Genomic DNA, 16,787 nt, shown 5'->3' with positions numbered 1-16,787 from the left:
GGCCCTTAGCACAGATTTGAGGCTTATCTTCATCATAGCATATGACAGTGCTTCATTCTCTTTTATGCCTAAGTAATATTCTGTTATAGGTGTATGCCACAATTTGTTTATTCATTCATCTGTTGATAGACATTCATCTGTTGATAGACTGAGCACAGCACATCTTTTGGCTGTTGTGAATAGTACTGCTGTAAACATTCATATACAAATATTTGCTTGAATAGCTGCTTTCAGTTCTTTGGAGTATGTGATTAAGAGTGGAATGGCTGGATCATGGGGTAATTCTATGTTTAACTTTTTAAGGAGCCACCAAACTTTTCCAGAGTAGCTATGAATTTATTGACTGATTGATTTTAATTTTTGTTTTTCATTTATTTTTTAAATCTATTTATTTTAATTGGAGGCTAATTACTTTACAATACTGTGGTGGTTTTTGCCATACATTGACATGAATGAATTTATTTTTATATATTTATTTTTGGCTGTCAGTTTTATTCATTGCTATATCCTACCACCTAGGAGGCACTCGATGCAAATTTGTTGAAGGAACGAATGAATCTCCCACCTTCTCTGCTTCCTTGTTCCAGAGCCCCATCACCATATCTAGGGGCTCCATAGATTGTAAGCTTTGAGAGAGAATGAATGACATTTAGTCCAACCCACTCAGGGCCAGATCAGAGAAGGAGCCCAGCGGCTCTGTCTTGACCTGATGTGGCTGAGCTTCTGCAGGTATGGCTGGAGTTGCCGGCGTCTATAACCTGAAGGTACCCCATGAGAGCAGCACCCGCAGCCCCATACTCTGTCATCTCCTGCAGACTGGCTGTGTGACTTAGGCCGGATGCCTTCCCCTCTCTGGTCCCACAGCTGTCTATTGTCTAGGCACCTTTGAGGTTGGGCCAGAGCTGCCCCTTCTCACACCTGCCCCGATCCCTGACCTCTGACCTCTCTTTCAGCTCCTTCGGCCGTGTCCATTATGCACCAGGTGAGCCGCACTGTGGACAGCATCACCCTGTCGTGGTCCCAGCCCGACCAGCCCAATGGCGTCATCCTGGATTATGAGCTGCAGTACTATGAGAAGGTACCTGTGTTCCTGGGTGCTGCCCCCACCCCCCACCTCACTCAGGGACCCCCTCCCCCAGGCTGGCTTCTGGGCTTCTACCATCCAGCCAGACGAGGCGGGCCGGTGAAGCAGGAAGAGCCCTGGCCTCAGCTCCGCTCCTCCCTGGCTTTGAGACCTCAGGCGGGTGCCTTGACTTACTCTGAGTCTTGGTTTTCTGGTCTTGGGCATCAGGCCACAATCTCAGTAAAAAGCAGTGGTCACGACCCTTTCTCCACCAAGACCCCTTCCTTCTGGACTCTGAAGGGCCTGATGTTCCAAAAACTGGTTTTCCCAAAAGCTGCATTTCTGAAGTCCTAATTAGTTGTGTATCCATTCTGAAGCAGAGATTTGAAACTGCTCAAGAGAGCTTCCATACAGGGGGAGAGAACAGAGCTTCCTCCCCACGTGGCTCTGATTCCAGCTAAAACACTTGTTTGCATTTGCCTGAGTGCCCTCTGTATGGGGACGGTGATCTCTCTTTGAGCTTTTAAATCAGACCCCCATGAGTCCCTCGGGGACCCAGGGCTGGAAGCTACTGGTGTCGAAGAAAGAGCTCTGGACAAGGAATGAGAGACTGTAGGTTTGAACCCCAGCTCCGTCCTTGACCAGCCATGTGTGGCCTTGAGCCAGCGTCTTCCTCTCTCTGAGCCTCCGTTTCCTCTTGTGTCAAATACAGATGAGACCACCTTTCTCGGGTGGGGGGGGTCGCTGTGCAGGTGAAGGAGAAAAGGCAGGTGTGGTGCCCAGCATGGTCTGGCCCTCAGCGGAGATGAGTGTGCTTTCCCTTCCTCCCTTTCCTGCCCTGCCTGCCTCTTGGTGAGCAAGGGCTATGTGACGTAAGAGCAGGTGAGCTCAGCACATCTGAATGCAGAGGCTGCCCAGTACAGAGGCAGCGGGGGACAGAGCAGCTGAACATCAGAGGCCCAGGGAGCTCTTGATTGATGACTTTTTTACCTGCTCTCTGAGGCCGTCCCAGGGAGCCACAGAGACCGCCCCCTGAGAAAGCGGTCACTGGGCTCTCATTCAGACTAAGGTGTAAATGACTATAGGAAGTGCATTAGTTAAGGCTAAGCCCACTGGGAAGCAGAAAAGGAAGGAAAGGCTTTCCCTGACTGAGAGGAAGAGGATGCAAGCAGTTCCAGCCAGCCCTTCCATTCTGTTAACTCCCGGCTCAGCTGAACTCTAGTGAGTCTCAGAGGTTCAGTAAATACCTGTCCAGCCTCACCCGGCTGGCTTGTGATCGGTTCCTTGCTCATCCCTTCCTCTCAGCAGTGCATTCCGAGAGACCAGGGACCACAACTGTCCTGTTCACCGCATTCTCCCAGTGCCCTGGGCTGCCACCAAGGAGACACTTGATAAATGTTGGGCAAATGAATGAGTGAGTGAATTTCTTCCTGCAGTCTCAGTGGAGGGTGGAGTCCTTGCCTTGTCTCTGCCGTGTCCCCCGCCTGGCACACAGTAGGCAACTCTAGGTGTTGTTGGATGGCCTGAGCCTGGTTGTTGGGAGGCAATCAGCTTCTCCCTCGCTGGACCATGGAGAGGCTTGAAGGAGCTGGGCACCCAGCTCCCAGGGTGGCTGGACCAACTGCTCTCAGGCCCAGGAAACCCCTGGCTTTGCAGAAGCCAGCCTTCCCAACCCCTCTGGCAGGGATAGTTTAGCAGCCCAGAATTAAAAAAAAAAAAAAAAACTAATTAAGAAGCTTTATGATTAAATGAAAGTGTTTGTCCCCAAAGACGGGAGCGGAAATGAGAAATCCCAGTGCAGGTCCTGCCTACGACCCATTTCCTGCCGAGACGGGAGGGGCTGGGGTGGCTGATGGAGGTATGAACCCGAGGCAGCTCTGCCCTACTTTCTGCTGCTGCCCGGGCATCCCCAGGCCCCTGCCAGGGGTGGCAGGACCAGCAGGCCCTGCAGCTGCCACGGTTATCACCTGCTCACCTTTCCTGCGCACTCACTATGTGCTGAGCATATCACCTCTGGTAACCCCAAGCCTCCTTGCAGCAGTGCTATTCATCCCATTAGACAGGAGGGAAAACTGAGGCAAAGAGAATTTGTGTGACGTGCCCAAGAGCACCCAGCTGCTAAGTGGCAGAGCAAGGATTTGGAGCTCTGCTCTTACTCTTCACCCAGCCCTCCTGCCTCCCAGCTTTCTCCCAGAGATGTTCTAGGAAGACTGTTAAGAGGTGGATAGGACCAGACTCTGATGGAGAATTCTAGGCACAAGTGATGAGAGAGGGTCCCTGAGGTACAGCTGTCAGCCCCTCCTCCCGGGGCTTGGGTGCAGAAAGAGGCAGCTTGACTCTGTCAGTGGGGAGATAGACATTGGTTCACTCAGCATTTAGTGTCATCAGCTTTGGACTAGGCCCTGAGCTGGATGCTGGGTTTTCTCAGAGTAACCAAGCTTGCCTAGAGACCTAAAGACTTCACAGTTCAGTTCAGTTCAGTCGCTCAGTCGTGTCCAACTATTTGCGACCCCATGGACTGCAGCACGCCAGGCCTCCCTGTCCATCACCAACTCCTGGAGTTTGCCCAAACTCATGTCCATTGAGTTGGTGATGCTATCCAACCATCTCATCTTCTGTGGTCCCCTTCTCCTCCCGCCTTCAATCTTTCCCAGCATCAGGGTCTTTTCAAATGACTCAGCTCTTCGCATCAGGTGGCCAAAGTATTGGAGTTTCAGCTTCAGCATCAGTCCTTCCAATGAACACTCAGGACTGATCTCCTTTAGGACGGACTGGTTGGATCTCCTTGCAGCCCAAGGGACTCTCAAGAGTCTTCTCCAACACCACAGTTCAAAAGCATCAATTCTTCGGCGCTCAGCCTTCTTTATAGTCCAACTCTCACATCCATACATGACTACTGGAAAAACCATAGCCTTGACTAGACGGACCTTAGTTGGCAAAGTAATGTCTCTGCTTTTTAATATGCTGTCTAGGTTGGTCATAACTTTCTTTCCAAGGCGTAAGCGTCTTTTAATTTCATGGCTGCAGTCACCATCTGCAGTGATTTTGGAGCCCAAAAATATGAAGTCTGTCACTGTTTCCATTGTTTCCCCATCTATTTGCCATGAAGTGATAGAACTGGATGCCATGATCTTAGTTTTCTGAATGTTGAACTTTAAGCCAGATTTTTCACTTTCCTCTTTCACTTTCATCAAGAGGCTCCTTAGTTCCTCTTCACTTTCTGCCATAAAGGTGGTGTCATCTGCATATCTGAGGTTATGGATATTTCTCCCGGCAGTCTTCATTCCAGCTTGTGCTTCCTCCAGCCCAGCGGTTCTCATGATGTACTCTGCATATAAGTTAAATAAGCAGGGTGACCATATACAGCCTGGATGTACTCCTTTCCCTATTTGGAACCAGTCTGTTGTTCCATGTCCAGTTCTCACTGAGTTGTGAATGTGACTGGAGATGGAAGACTTCACAGTCCAGGGGGAAAGACAGGTTCAGACACAGCCATTAGACAAGATGTGATACAAGCCGTAGAAAAGCCAGCAAAGCTTTTGGGGGGACACCAAGGAAATACCCGTAATTCTGGCATGGATGAGAGGAAGTCTTCATTTAAATGACAGTTGAGTAGAACCTTGAAAGATGCTAGGAGTTCACCAGACAGATAAGTGATGAGGGTGGGGTTTTGCTGGGCAGCAAAAACAGCCTGTGCAAAGGCCCCAGGGCGGGAATCTGCTAGCGCATTCAGTGAACAAAGAAGAGTGTGGAAGAACAGGAACAAGGGAGAGATCAGTAGGGGAGGAGCTCGGGGAGGGAGGCGGGTTGGGTTGTGGTGGGTCTTCCAGGCCTTTAGGGTCTGGATTCAATTTGATAGTCTGATAGGAAGCCATCAGGAGATTTTGGAATGATGTGATCTGATTCATATTGCTTTAAAGATTCCTATAACTTGCCACATGGAGAATCGACTCCAAGGGGGTCCCAGGGACACAGGTCTCTCATGGGATACCAAGTGGGAAATGAGCGTGGCGTGGAGTTGGAGGGCTGGCAGCAGACAGGTTCAACCAGTATTTTGGAACTCAGAGGACCAGGGAAGCGTGAAGGATGACTCCTGGTGGATGGTGGTGCCTTTCCCTGGGACAGATGTAGGTTTTGTGATTTGCAGGTATAGGTTCAGTACTTGCCAAGGGTATGTGTGCTTAGTTGCTCAGTCGTGTCTGACCCTTTGCAACCCCATGGACTGTAGCCTGCCAGGCTCCTCTGTCCATGGAATTTTCCAGGCAAGAATACTGGAGCGGGTTGCCATTTCCTCCTCCAGGGGATCTTCCCGACCCAGGGGTTGAACCTGCATCTCTTGCATCTCCTGCTTTGCCAGGGGTAGGGAGGTGTAGTCAAGAACAGACAGACAAGTGTGCAGAGGACACACGGAAGTGAAAGGTTAGGATCCAGGAGAATGGCAGGATTTAAGGAGAGAAAGAAAAAGTTGTAGATGAACGTATCAGAGGAGACACCAGCAGAGGGGTGAGGGGAGAACCAGAAGTGGTTTCTGGCCCTGGGCCCTCAGGTAGGGGTGTGACATCCCCGCACCACCTCTGCCTTCCCGAATCAGCCCCACTTGGGGAGGCGCGGCCAGGCTGCTGGGGGGCAGATTTATTTCTAGGTAAACCGGCTCTCACCGGCACTTCAGAGTCCTCCTGGTGCCTACCATTGATTTCCTTAATGAGTGCTCCAGATCCTCCCAGGTAGGGAAGTCCGAACCGAGCCCTGCCGTCTCGTGTGGGCCCCACCCCCCAGCCTCCCCCCTCCTCCCGGCCTTCTTCAGAAAGGGCTCTTTGGAGCGGGTTCTCGCTTGGCCTTGCCCCAGCTCCACGGGGATTTCCCAGCCTGCCCGGAGCCCGGAGCGGACAACCGCTTCGCAGGAAGGCTTCTGGATGCCGCGGACGAATGGCGTTAGCCAGACCGGGGCGGGCCGCTCCCATTGGCTCCCGCGCCCCAGGGGAGGTGGCCTCCTTTGGCAGCCGCCCCAAAGCACATAGGTTCACACCCCCCTCAGCTCCCCCAAGAGCTCAAGAAGAGTCATTTGTGAGGCGGATGGGCCCGCGTAGCCCACATCAATTTATGTGTTTATTCAACAGAAACTTTTACTTGGCAGAAGTGAAAGGGAAGGACATTACAGAGAGAAGGAGCAAAGGTGGGCGGAGGAGGGGGTGGACTATGAAAGGCCAGGCTGCATTCAGGTTGTTGCCGAATGTGCATGGAGCAGTAGCGACATGGAGATGCTTGTCGTTCACTCACTCACTTTTGCATGCATTCATTCATTTAATGGCGGAGAAGGCACTGGCAACCCACTCCAGTACTCTTGCCTGGAAAATCCCATGGACGGAGGAGCCTGGTAGGCTGCGGTCCATGGGGTCGCTAAGAGTTAGACACGACTGAGCGACTTAACTTTCACTTTTCACCTTCCTGCATTGGAGAAGGAAATGGCAACCCACTCCAGTGTTCTTGCCTGGAGAATCCCAGGGATGGGGGAGCCTGGTGGGCTGCCGTCTGTGGGGTCGCACAGAGTCGGACACGACTGAAGCGACTCAGCAGCAGCAGCAGCATTCATTTAATGAACATTGGTGAAGGCTTATTCTATCAAGTGTTGATGATAACCGTGATGGCGGTAGCCTTCCTTTACTCTTTTGTGTGTTGGTGGTTGTTGTTCAGTTGCCAAGTTGTGTCCAACTCTTTTCGACCCTGTGGACTAAAGCATGCCAGGCTTCTCTGTCCCAAGTTCACGTCTGCTGAATCAGTGATGTCATCCAACTGTCTCATCCTCTGTCACCCTCTTCTCCTCTACCCTCAATCTTCCCCAGCATCAGACTCTTTTCCAATGAGTTGACTCTTTGCATCAGGTGGGCAAAGTATTGGAACTTCAGCTTCAGCATCAGTCCTTCCAATGAGTATTCAGGGTTGATTTCCTTTAAGATTGACTATTTTGATCTCCTTTCTGTCCAAGTGACTCTCAAGAGTCTTCTCTAGCATCACAGTTCGAAAGCATCAATTCTTTGCACTCTGCATTCTTTATGGTCTAACTCTTGCATCCGTACATGACTACCGGAAAGACCATAGCCTTGTCTATGCTAAAAGCTTTGCCCATTTTTTCCTATTAAACTTCCACAGCCACTGTGTATAGTATATAATGGTGTTATTCCACTTTAGAGATGAGAACACTGAGGCTGAGAGAGCTTAATAAATGTACCCATGCCTCATTGGTCTACTGCGTAAGGCCTCCAACTAAGCACTAGTGAATTTCATACTATATTTCTTCCCATAGTCCATCATTGCTTAATCTTTATTCGGATAATGGAACGTTAAAGACAGAGGAAAAACAGAGTGGGAAGAGGGAAGGAAATTGATGGCTCTAGACAGCATCTCCAGTATGCTAAGCACTGCCTGATCAAATTTTATCTTCACAACAACCCTGAAAAATTGACATTTATTGCTCCATTTTCCAGAATAGAAAACAGGGGCTCAGAGAAGTGAAGGGTTTTTCCCAAAATTATAATGCAAAGCAGTGGAAGAACTGGCATCTGAAATGACTTCCAGTCCCCTGCATGGCTCAGACAGTAAAGAATCTGTCTGCAATGCAGGAGACCCGGGATGGATCCCTAGGTCGGGAAGAGCCTCTGGTGAAGGAAATGGCAACCCACTCCAGTATTCTTGCCCGGGAAATTCCACGGACAGAGGAGCCTGGCGGGCTGCAGTCCATGGAGTCACAAGAGTCGGACACAAATGAGCGACTAATACACATACCAATCCCCTGCTCAGTCCTGTGTCTGGTTTTAGAGAAGGGATCCACTCAGGTTAGTGCCTCAGCTTTCCAAGGCAACTATGCCTCTAGCAGTTTCCTCCCATCTACCTCATATAATCAAAAACTTCTAGCCTCTCTTAAGTGGGGGACCCACCTAGTACGCAGAATCCAAACCCGTTTTTCGAGCCTGAGCCCATCCCATGTTGGACAGCGGCACCTACTGGCCAAATCTGGTACTGCTCCCCGGATTCCACAAATGAATAGTCTTCAGTTCAGTTCAGTTCAGTTCAGTCGCTCAGTCGTGTCTGACTCTTTGCGACCCCATGAATTGCAGCACGCCAGGCCTCCCTGTCCATCACCAACTCCGGGAGCCCACCCAAACCCATGTCCATCGAGTCGGTGATGCCATCCAACCATCTCATCCTCTGTCGTCCCCTTATCCTTCTGCCTCCAGTCTTTCCCAGCATCAGGGTCTTTTCCAGTGAGGCAGTTTTTCGCATCAGGCAGCCAAAGTATTGGAGTTTCAGCTTCAGCATCAGTCCTTCCAATGAATAGTCAAGACTGATTTCCTTTAGGATGGACTGGTTGGATCTCCTTGCAGTCCAAGGGACTCTCAAGAGTCTTCTCCAACACCACAGTTCAAAAGCATCAATTCTTCGGCGCTCAGCTTTCTTCACCGTCCAACTCTCACATCTATACATGACCACTGGAAAAACCATAGCCTTGACTAGACAGACTTTTGTTGGCAAAGTAATGTCTCTGCTTTTAAATATGCTATCTAGGTTGGCCATAACCTTCCTTCCAAGGAGTAAGCGTCTTTTAATTTCATGGCTGCAGTCACCATCAGCAGTGATTCTGGAGCCCAAAAAAATAAAGTCTGACACTGTTTCCACTGTTTCCCCATCTATTTCCCATGAAGTGATGGGACCACTGTTTCCCCATCTATTTCCCATGAAGTGATGGGACCAGATGCCATGATCTTAGTTTTCTGAACGTTGAGCTTTAAGCCAACTTTTTCACTCTCCTCTTTCACCTTCATCAAGAGGCTCTTTAGTTCTTCTTCACTTTCTGCCATAAGGGTGGTGTCATCCGCATATCTGAGGTTATTGGTATTTCTCCTGGCAATCTTGATTCCAGCTTGTGTTTCTTCCAGCACAGCGTTTCTCATGATGTGCTCTGCATATAAGTTAAATAAGCAGGGTGACAATATACAGCCTTGACGTATTCCTTTTCCTATTTGGAACCAGTCTGTTGTTCTACGTCCAGTTCTAACTGTTGCTTCCTGACCTGCATACATGAATAGTCTTAACAGTTTAATATTCACCCATTCATTATCTCAGTAGTTAGTGAGCACATACTGTGTGCCCAGCCTGAGGGTCCCAGAGATGAGCCAGACAAGATCTCTGCCCCAGAGATCCCACAGGCTTTAGAGAAGACACGTTTATATCAGAACAATGGGTAGGAGAGGAGACAATGGACCTGCAGTCTCTGAATGGGACATTTGTGAGGTCTCCCAGGCTTCCTTGATAGCTCAGTTGGTAAAGAATCTACCCGCAATGCAGGGCACCCCGATTCAATTCCTGCATCGGGAAGATCCGCTGAAGAAGAGATAGGCTACCCACTCCAGTATTCTTGAGCTTCCCTTGTGGCTCAGCTGGTAAAGAATCCGCCTGCAATGCCAGAGACCTGGGTTCGATCCCTGGGTTGAGAAGATCCTCTGGGAAAGGGAAAGGCTACCCACCCCAGTGTTCTGGCCTGGAGAATTCTGTGGACACAGTCCATGGGGTCATAAAGAGTCAGACAAAGAGTCAGACACGACTGAGTGACTTTCACTTTCACTTTCCCTAGCCAAGGTAGTACCTGTGTTGAGTCTTGAATGATAAATAAGAGAACTGCCGGACAAATGCGGAAAGAGTCGTTCAGATGGGCAACATCACTTGCAAAGGCTCGGAGTGTCCAGGGAAGGTCAGATTGGCAAATAAAATACAGGACACCAGGTTACATTTTAATTTTCTTGTAATGTTTTAGTATACCTCAAAGAATGCACAGGACATATTTATACTAAAAATTAGTCATTGTTTAGCTGAAATCCAGATTTAGCTGAGCATTCTGTTTTGTTTTTCTAAATCTGGCAACCCCAGCAGGGAAAGGGGAAGCAGCTACATATGTCTGGAGCCTGGAGGACCCTGGGGATGTGGCAGGAGAGACCAGCAAAAGCCGAGTCACGGAAAGTCTAGAACTCCTAAAGGCTAAAGAGTATGGCCTTCACCCTGTGGCCATTGGGGAAGGACTCTGCATGCGGGCTGCTGTGCCTGGTCTGGGGGAACAAAATACAGTCCCTTCCCTCTGAAGCTTACTGTCAAGGGAAAGAGATAAGCCTGGGCCCAGGGCAATGGAACACGGCAGAAACCCCCTCCTATGGTACCAATAGCAAGTGCTCCAGGGCTCAGAGGAGGGGAGACACATCACATCTGGCTGGGAAATCAAGGAGGCTTCCTGGAGGAGGGGGCAGGCAATTTGGCACCAGCAAAGAGACTTCCTATCTGCTGCTGCCCCCACATCCCAAGCTTTTTTGTACCTCCTTGCCTTTGTACCTACTGCTCCTTTCCAGAACCTCCCTCCTCCTTCTTTGCCTGGGTCACTTGTATTTATTAAGATTGCATTTCAGTTCCCCCGACTCGTCAAGACGCTTTCCATGGCTTCTGTCCCCGACCCAGGCCAGGTCACATGTCCTTGGGCTCACTGTGCTTACCCTACCCGTGTAAGCCTTTCATACGTATCAATTCATTTCTTTCTCTAAACAATCCCTTGAGGTCTATTATTATTATCATCTCCATAATACAGACGAAGTAAAGGAGGCAGAGAGAAGTTAAGGACCTTGCCCAAGATCACAAAAGTCATAGAGTCAGAATCTGAACCCAGAAAGTCTGGCTCTCCAGTTTGCTATTTTAACCTCTATACTATAATAACACTGTAATTACAGTGTAGTTGTATAATTACATAATAGGATAGTAGTTGCAATTATTATCTACAATAACATTGCTCACACTGAATTTGTTTCATGAGAGTTTTCAAGGGCTCTGTGTATCCAGACATATACATGACTAACACGTACACTCAGGCGCACATTTTTCTACATAAAGGTTCATAGCTTTTCATCAGTTTCTCGAAGAGGTTCATGATCCTCCAAGTGTTAAGACCTCCGCACCATTTTATTTACTAAACTGAAGTCCCCAAGGAAGCCGGAGCTTGTGCTTTTCCTACTGGGGGTCCCTAGTGCCCAACTCAGTGTCTAGTGCAAAGCGGGTATGTGGGGAGGGTTTTCCGGGTAGCTGACAGATACCTGAACAAGCACCATCTAGGCTGGTAAACATGTGCCTCAACTCAAGCACTTCTCCATTCCCAGTGCGCCACCTGGATCTTTGTCTAGTCCCAGACTCCTCAGGTCACCCTGGGCGGTGCTCAGACCAGAATTGGCATTCTGCATCTCTCAAAGGAGGAAACATCATCAGGTCCTGGGTATCCAAAGGCATGGGTATGTGAGGTGGTTCCATGCAGGAACCTGGTTTTGACTCCTAAGGCGGCCACCAACTGATATGTGACCTTGAGCATTATTTCCCCTTTCTGGGTCTTAATTCTTGCCTCACTCAAATCTGCTGAGGCTGAATGGGGGTCCTTCCACTTAATCCACTGAGGCATTGGACAAAGAGGGGGATGCAGAAGCGAATAAGGTGGACCCTCTCCCTGCTGTCTCTAAGATCTCACAGCCTAGTCTTCAAGATCTGCACACAGTGGCCACTCAGTCTGTGTGTATTAGTCAGCTATTATTGAGATGATGCTGCAGAAGAAACAGTTCCAACAACCCCGTGGCTTACAAGAAGTGGCTGTTTTTCCTGCTCGTAGGTTTTTGTCTTTGGGTCGACTGAGGTGGTGCTGTTTCAGCCTAGGAGTTAGGTCAAGGTCTTCTTCACATGTTTCCCTTTCTGGAACCAGCAGTTACCCAAGTTAAGCCTCACCACGACAGATGGCAGAAGCACAGGAGACCGAGTCAAACCAACAAGTGCCTGTAAAGCCCCTACTTGCATTACGTCCTCTAGCATAGTCCAGCAGCCAAACCAAGTCACAGGAACAAACTCACCATCTGGGAGGCAAAGAAATGCGTTCTGCCTTCTTTTGTGGGAAGGGTTGCAAATCATATGCTGAAGATGTGCGTATGTCATTCTGTTATAGGGGAGGAGTGAAGAATTTGGAACCACAGAATTTGTCCAGTGCCAGACCTGCCCCAGGTGGCAGGAGGAGGTGGTGGACCCTGGGCACAGCCTCACTAACTGTTTTCTCTGTTCCTCGGCAGGAGCTGAGTGAGTACAACGCCACAGCCATAAAAAGCCCCACCAACACAGTCACTGTGCAGGGCCTCAAAGCCGGCGCCATCTATGTCTTCCAGGTGCGGGCACGCACCGTGGCAGGCTACGGGCGCTACAGTGGCAAGATGTATTTCCAGACCATGACCGAAGGTAAGCAGGGGCCAGAGCGCAGGAGGAGGGCATTGACTCTACAAGCAGAACAAGGACCACTGCTTCTATAAAGTGCCTTTGTGCAAATTAGAAAAGGCTCCTTCCCCCCTTCTAGATGTCAATTCTCTCTCCATCCTGGGTGAGAACTTTTGTGCATTGTACAGACTGCACAGCCACACATGCAGGCATTGTTTCTGTGACCCAGAAAGGATATGGACTCCTCCGTTACCATCATGTCCTTTCCCAGGATCCTTGGGAGCCCAGCCCCAACTTGCAAGCAAGCCACTCCCATTCCCTGGCCCAGTTTCTTCTCATCTATAAAAATCAAAGTATTACATTCCATCTGAGGGAGCAAACGTATCGTATCCATACATCACTCCAATGACATGTAGTCGGATTGAGAAGAATTCTGAAGCGACATCTGAAATCACCAGGGAGAAGTGCTGGGATGGATTAGTAATGTCTTCCCTGGGCAAGAGAATGGGAAGTTGCAGTCCATGTGCTTTGTGTCTCCGAGTCTGGGACCACATGGTCTCTAAGCATCCTTCCTGCTCTAGTAATCTTTGAGAAGCCGCACAGTTAAAGAATGCAGGCTCTAATGCCTGACAGATGGAAATTACAGTGCTGATTGAGCTCTAGCTGTGTGGTCCTGAGTAACTCATCTTACCTCTCTGAGCCCCAGTTTTCCCATTTATAAATGAGGATGATAACAACTAACTCATTATCATCATCATCACAAAACTAGTGTCAAGAAGGGGGTAAATGTACAGGCCCCAGCACAGGGTTGGCATTAGGTCTCACATGGTTAATGCTCACCAAATAGAGTTAAGGTCACAGTTGTCATTGCTGTGAGTCTGGGGGTCTTTTCCCCAACCAGCCAAACTCCAGAGCAGAATATTTATGACCAGACTGCAGCATCCCTTCTTAGCATCTGCTTCAACCACTGGACATAGGCCTCAGCCTATGCTGAGTTAAACATTTCCTGAATTCTTGTCTTATCACAAAGATCCTCCCTTATAGCTCCACCATCACTTCTAGTACTCAGCTCCTCTGTAAAATCCCCCTTCCTCATGGCCAGAGTTTTCCACCTCTCTAGGTCCTCTTGTATGTTGGTTGAGGGTCACTGACCTGGGGACTGGGGGACGTCCCAAGATCTTTATTAATTCAACAAATATGTGCTTGTGCTAAGGACCCAGAAATGACCTAGTCCCTGACTTCAACATGCTCCTGCCTGGGCCTGGAAGCAATGAGAAGTAATAAAAATAAAATGTTAAATAATGAAGATTTTGATGCCATTGAGAATGCACTGAGGGGTTTCCAAGAGCCAGGGCCAATGCTGAGTGCATTTTACACATTATCTCACTTAAGCCCATGGCCTTGGGTTAAGCAGACCTGGGTTCAAATGTTGGCACTGGCCACTGTCTAACTGTGTAAACTTAGGCAAGTCACGATTTTCCTAAGCCTCAGTTTTCTGATCTGATAAATGGGATAATTACAGGTACATCATAGAACTGTTCTGAGAATCACACAAGGTACATTCCTACCCATGATAGGCTCTTAAAACACTTAAAAACAATAATAGTTAATATTTGCTGAGTACTTACCATGTGCTACAAGTTACTCTAAGTGGGCTTTTTATTCTTTTTATTTTAATGTATTTATTTTGGGCTGGGTCTTTGTTGGTGCATTCGGGATTTCTCTAGTTGCAGCGAGCTGGTGGCTGCTCTTTATTGCTGTGTTCAGGCTTCTCACTGCAGTGGCTTCTCTAGTTGCGGAGCACAACCTCTAGAGTGTGCAGCCTCAGTAGTGGTGGCGCACGGGCTTAGTTGCCCCGTGGCATGTGGGATCTTCCCACACCAGGGATCAAACCCATGTCCCCTGCATTGGCAGGCACATTCTTAACCACTGGACCACCAGGGAAGTCCCACTCTAAGTGTTTTACACAAAAATCCTATGAGGGAACTATTATCCTTCCTACTTTACAAATGAGGAAACTGAGCCACAGAGATAAGTCATTTTACCAGAGATCACACAGATAGTAAATGGCACCACTGGGACTGAAACCCAAGGAGTTTGGCTTGAGAGTCTGTGTTTTGACGTGCCTCCGTATACGTGTCAGCTTATAATTATTCAGTTCAGTTCAGTTGCTCAGTCATGTCTGACTCTTTGCGACCCCATGGACTGCAGCACGCCAGGCCTCCCTGTCCATCACCAACTCCCGGAGTTTACTCAAACTCATGTCCATCGAGTCAGTGATGCCATCCAACCATCTCATCCTCTGTCGTCCCCTTCTCCTCCTGTCCTCAATCTTTCCCAGCATCAGAGTCTTTTCCAATGAGTCAGCTCTTCACATCAGGTGGCCAAAGTATTGGAGTTTCAGCTTCAACATCAGTCCTTCCGATGAATATTCAGAACTGATTTCCTTTAGGATGGACTGGTTGTATCTCCTTATTGATTTTCATATCTACATTGAGATGTAGGCATTATTATGCCCATTTTATAGATGAGAAGTTGAGTGCCAGAACAGTTCATGGATTTGTCCAAGGTTACTTGTGAGGGAGTAACAGCCAGTTCTCCACCTGATGCTCATCCGGAGTGGCAGAGAGTCTAGGGATCCCAGGAGACCCGGGGCAGTGGGGATGCAGGGGGTTATGACCCCCGAGCCAGGCTGAGACCAGTGCGCTATGCTTCCTCTCCAGCCGAGTACCAGACAAGCATCCAGGAGAAGCTGCCACTCATCATTGGCTCCTCAGCGGCCGGCCTGGTCTTCCTCATCGCCGTGGTCGTCATCGCCATTGTGTGTAACAGGTGGGTGGTGTCCCCCTGCCTGGTCCAGGCCTGGGTTCCGAGAGGGCTGCCCATCCATTCTGTCATCCCTGAACAGGGTCTGTGACCAGAGGGGACAGGAGGGGCTCAGGAAGGCCTGGAGACCCCTAAGTGGCCTCCCACCGCCTAAACAGCCACAGATGGCAGCCCATCCCTTTGGTCAGGTGTTGCCCTGGACAAGTCCGCACTCCACAGAGTGGCCCACCAAGACGCTAACACTTCAGCATGCAGGGACAGCTCGGAACAGTGGGCGGGAAAGACTGCGCGATGCAGGGAGCCACGGGACAGTGAGGGGGGCACAGATCGCCCCGCTTTCTGCTCTAGCAAAAGCCCCTTCGTGAACAGGGCCGGAAGCAGACTAAGGAGCTCAGCTGGCTGAGGTGGCTGGAAAGAGAGGAGACATAGACAGGGCGAGCTGGGGAAAAGGGCATCCAAGTGACTGGCACAGCAAGTGCAAAGGCAAGCAGTGGGACTGGTTCCTGGACTTCTGCTGGGCTTGATGCAAAGACTGTCCCTTCTTCCTTAGAGCTTTCTACTTTATTTATTTTTGGCCACACTGCACAGCCTGCAGGGTCTTATTTCCCCAACCAGGGATCGAACCTGTGCCCCCTGCAGGTGGAAGGGCAGAGTTCTAACCACTGGACCACCAGGGAAGTCCCAAGACCTTCCCACTTTAGAACATACGAGGTCTTAAGGTCAAATGGACAGGAGCCTCTGGGTTTCTGGGACCAGGGGCCATGGCCAGAGATGACTTTGCTCTTTGAAAGGGGCTTGGCTGGAGAGGGGACAGGGGAAACAGTGAGCCTGGACTTGAAGTTGAAGAGGTGAGAAGGGCTGGGGGCAGGGGGAACCACGGAGGGTGAGGCTGTTAGGCAAGGGGCCGGCAGGGAATTCTCTGGCAAGGAGGTGGTTTCCAGGGCCTTCCCACCCTCTCCCTATCACCTGCTGTGGCTCCCACCTCCCCGGGCACCTCCAGGTGGCTCCAGCCCTTTGCTCTTGTTCCAGAAGACGGGGGTTTGAACGTGCTGACTCGGAGTACACAGATAAGCTGCAACACTACACCAGCGGCCACAGTATGTATACCCCAGCGGGGCCAGCACCCCGGGATCCTTCACTTGTCAGCTCCCCAGCAACCTCTCCAGCCTCCTTTCTCTGTCTGCCTCCTCCCTTGCTGCAGTCAGACTGAATGTCAAGCTGTTCCTTCTGCCTGGAGCACTCTCCCCTCTCTTGCCCTGGCTAGCTCACTCCCTCAGGCTTCATCATATACAAACCCCTCTGCGAAGCCTTCCTTGCTCCCCACCCTACGCTGGATGCACAGCGCCCCCTACCCGGCTGCATGGTGATGGTCGTCTCCCCGTCCCTCCACCATTATAGTGAGGGCACTTGGGGACCTGAAATCGTGTCTGACAGTCACCACCGACTCCCCGGTGTTAGCTGGTTGCCCAGCACACAGCAGGCGCTGGACAGATTGGCAGAATAAATATCGGGTATGCCAAAATGTTCGTTCGGGTTTTTCCATAAGATGGTGTGGAAAACGAAATTTTGGGCCAACCTAATACATGATCTGAGTGAGACAATGAGCACCCCAGGCTCTGACCACGGAGGG

General features: G+C 49.9%; 1 protein-coding gene across 1 annotated transcript in view; it reads left to right on the top strand.

Moving 5' to 3' along the window:
• Positions 1–16,787, top strand: part of EPHB2 (EPH receptor B2) — a 219,125-nt gene that overhangs the window by 180,370 nt on the left and 21,968 nt on the right. Inside the window, exons 6-9 of the mRNA XM_081574545.1 lie at positions 954–1,078; positions 12,193–12,355; positions 15,055–15,163; positions 16,187–16,254. Of these exons, the coding sequence (XP_081430671.1) occupies positions 954–1,078; positions 12,193–12,355; positions 15,055–15,163; positions 16,187–16,254 (465 nt within the window). The remainder of the gene's footprint in view (positions 1–953; positions 1,079–12,192; positions 12,356–15,054; positions 15,164–16,186; positions 16,255–16,787) is intronic.

This window comes from Giraffa tippelskirchi, chromosome 3 (assembly GCF_054371585.1).
Source record: "Giraffa tippelskirchi isolate mGirTip1 chromosome 3, T2T-mGirTip1v1.2.pri, whole genome shotgun sequence".
NCBI classification, from domain to species: domain Eukaryota; kingdom Metazoa; phylum Chordata; class Mammalia; order Artiodactyla; family Giraffidae; genus Giraffa; species Giraffa tippelskirchi.
The sequence above is the reverse complement of the archived record's forward strand: the minus strand, read 5'-3'. Positions and strand labels throughout refer to the sequence as shown.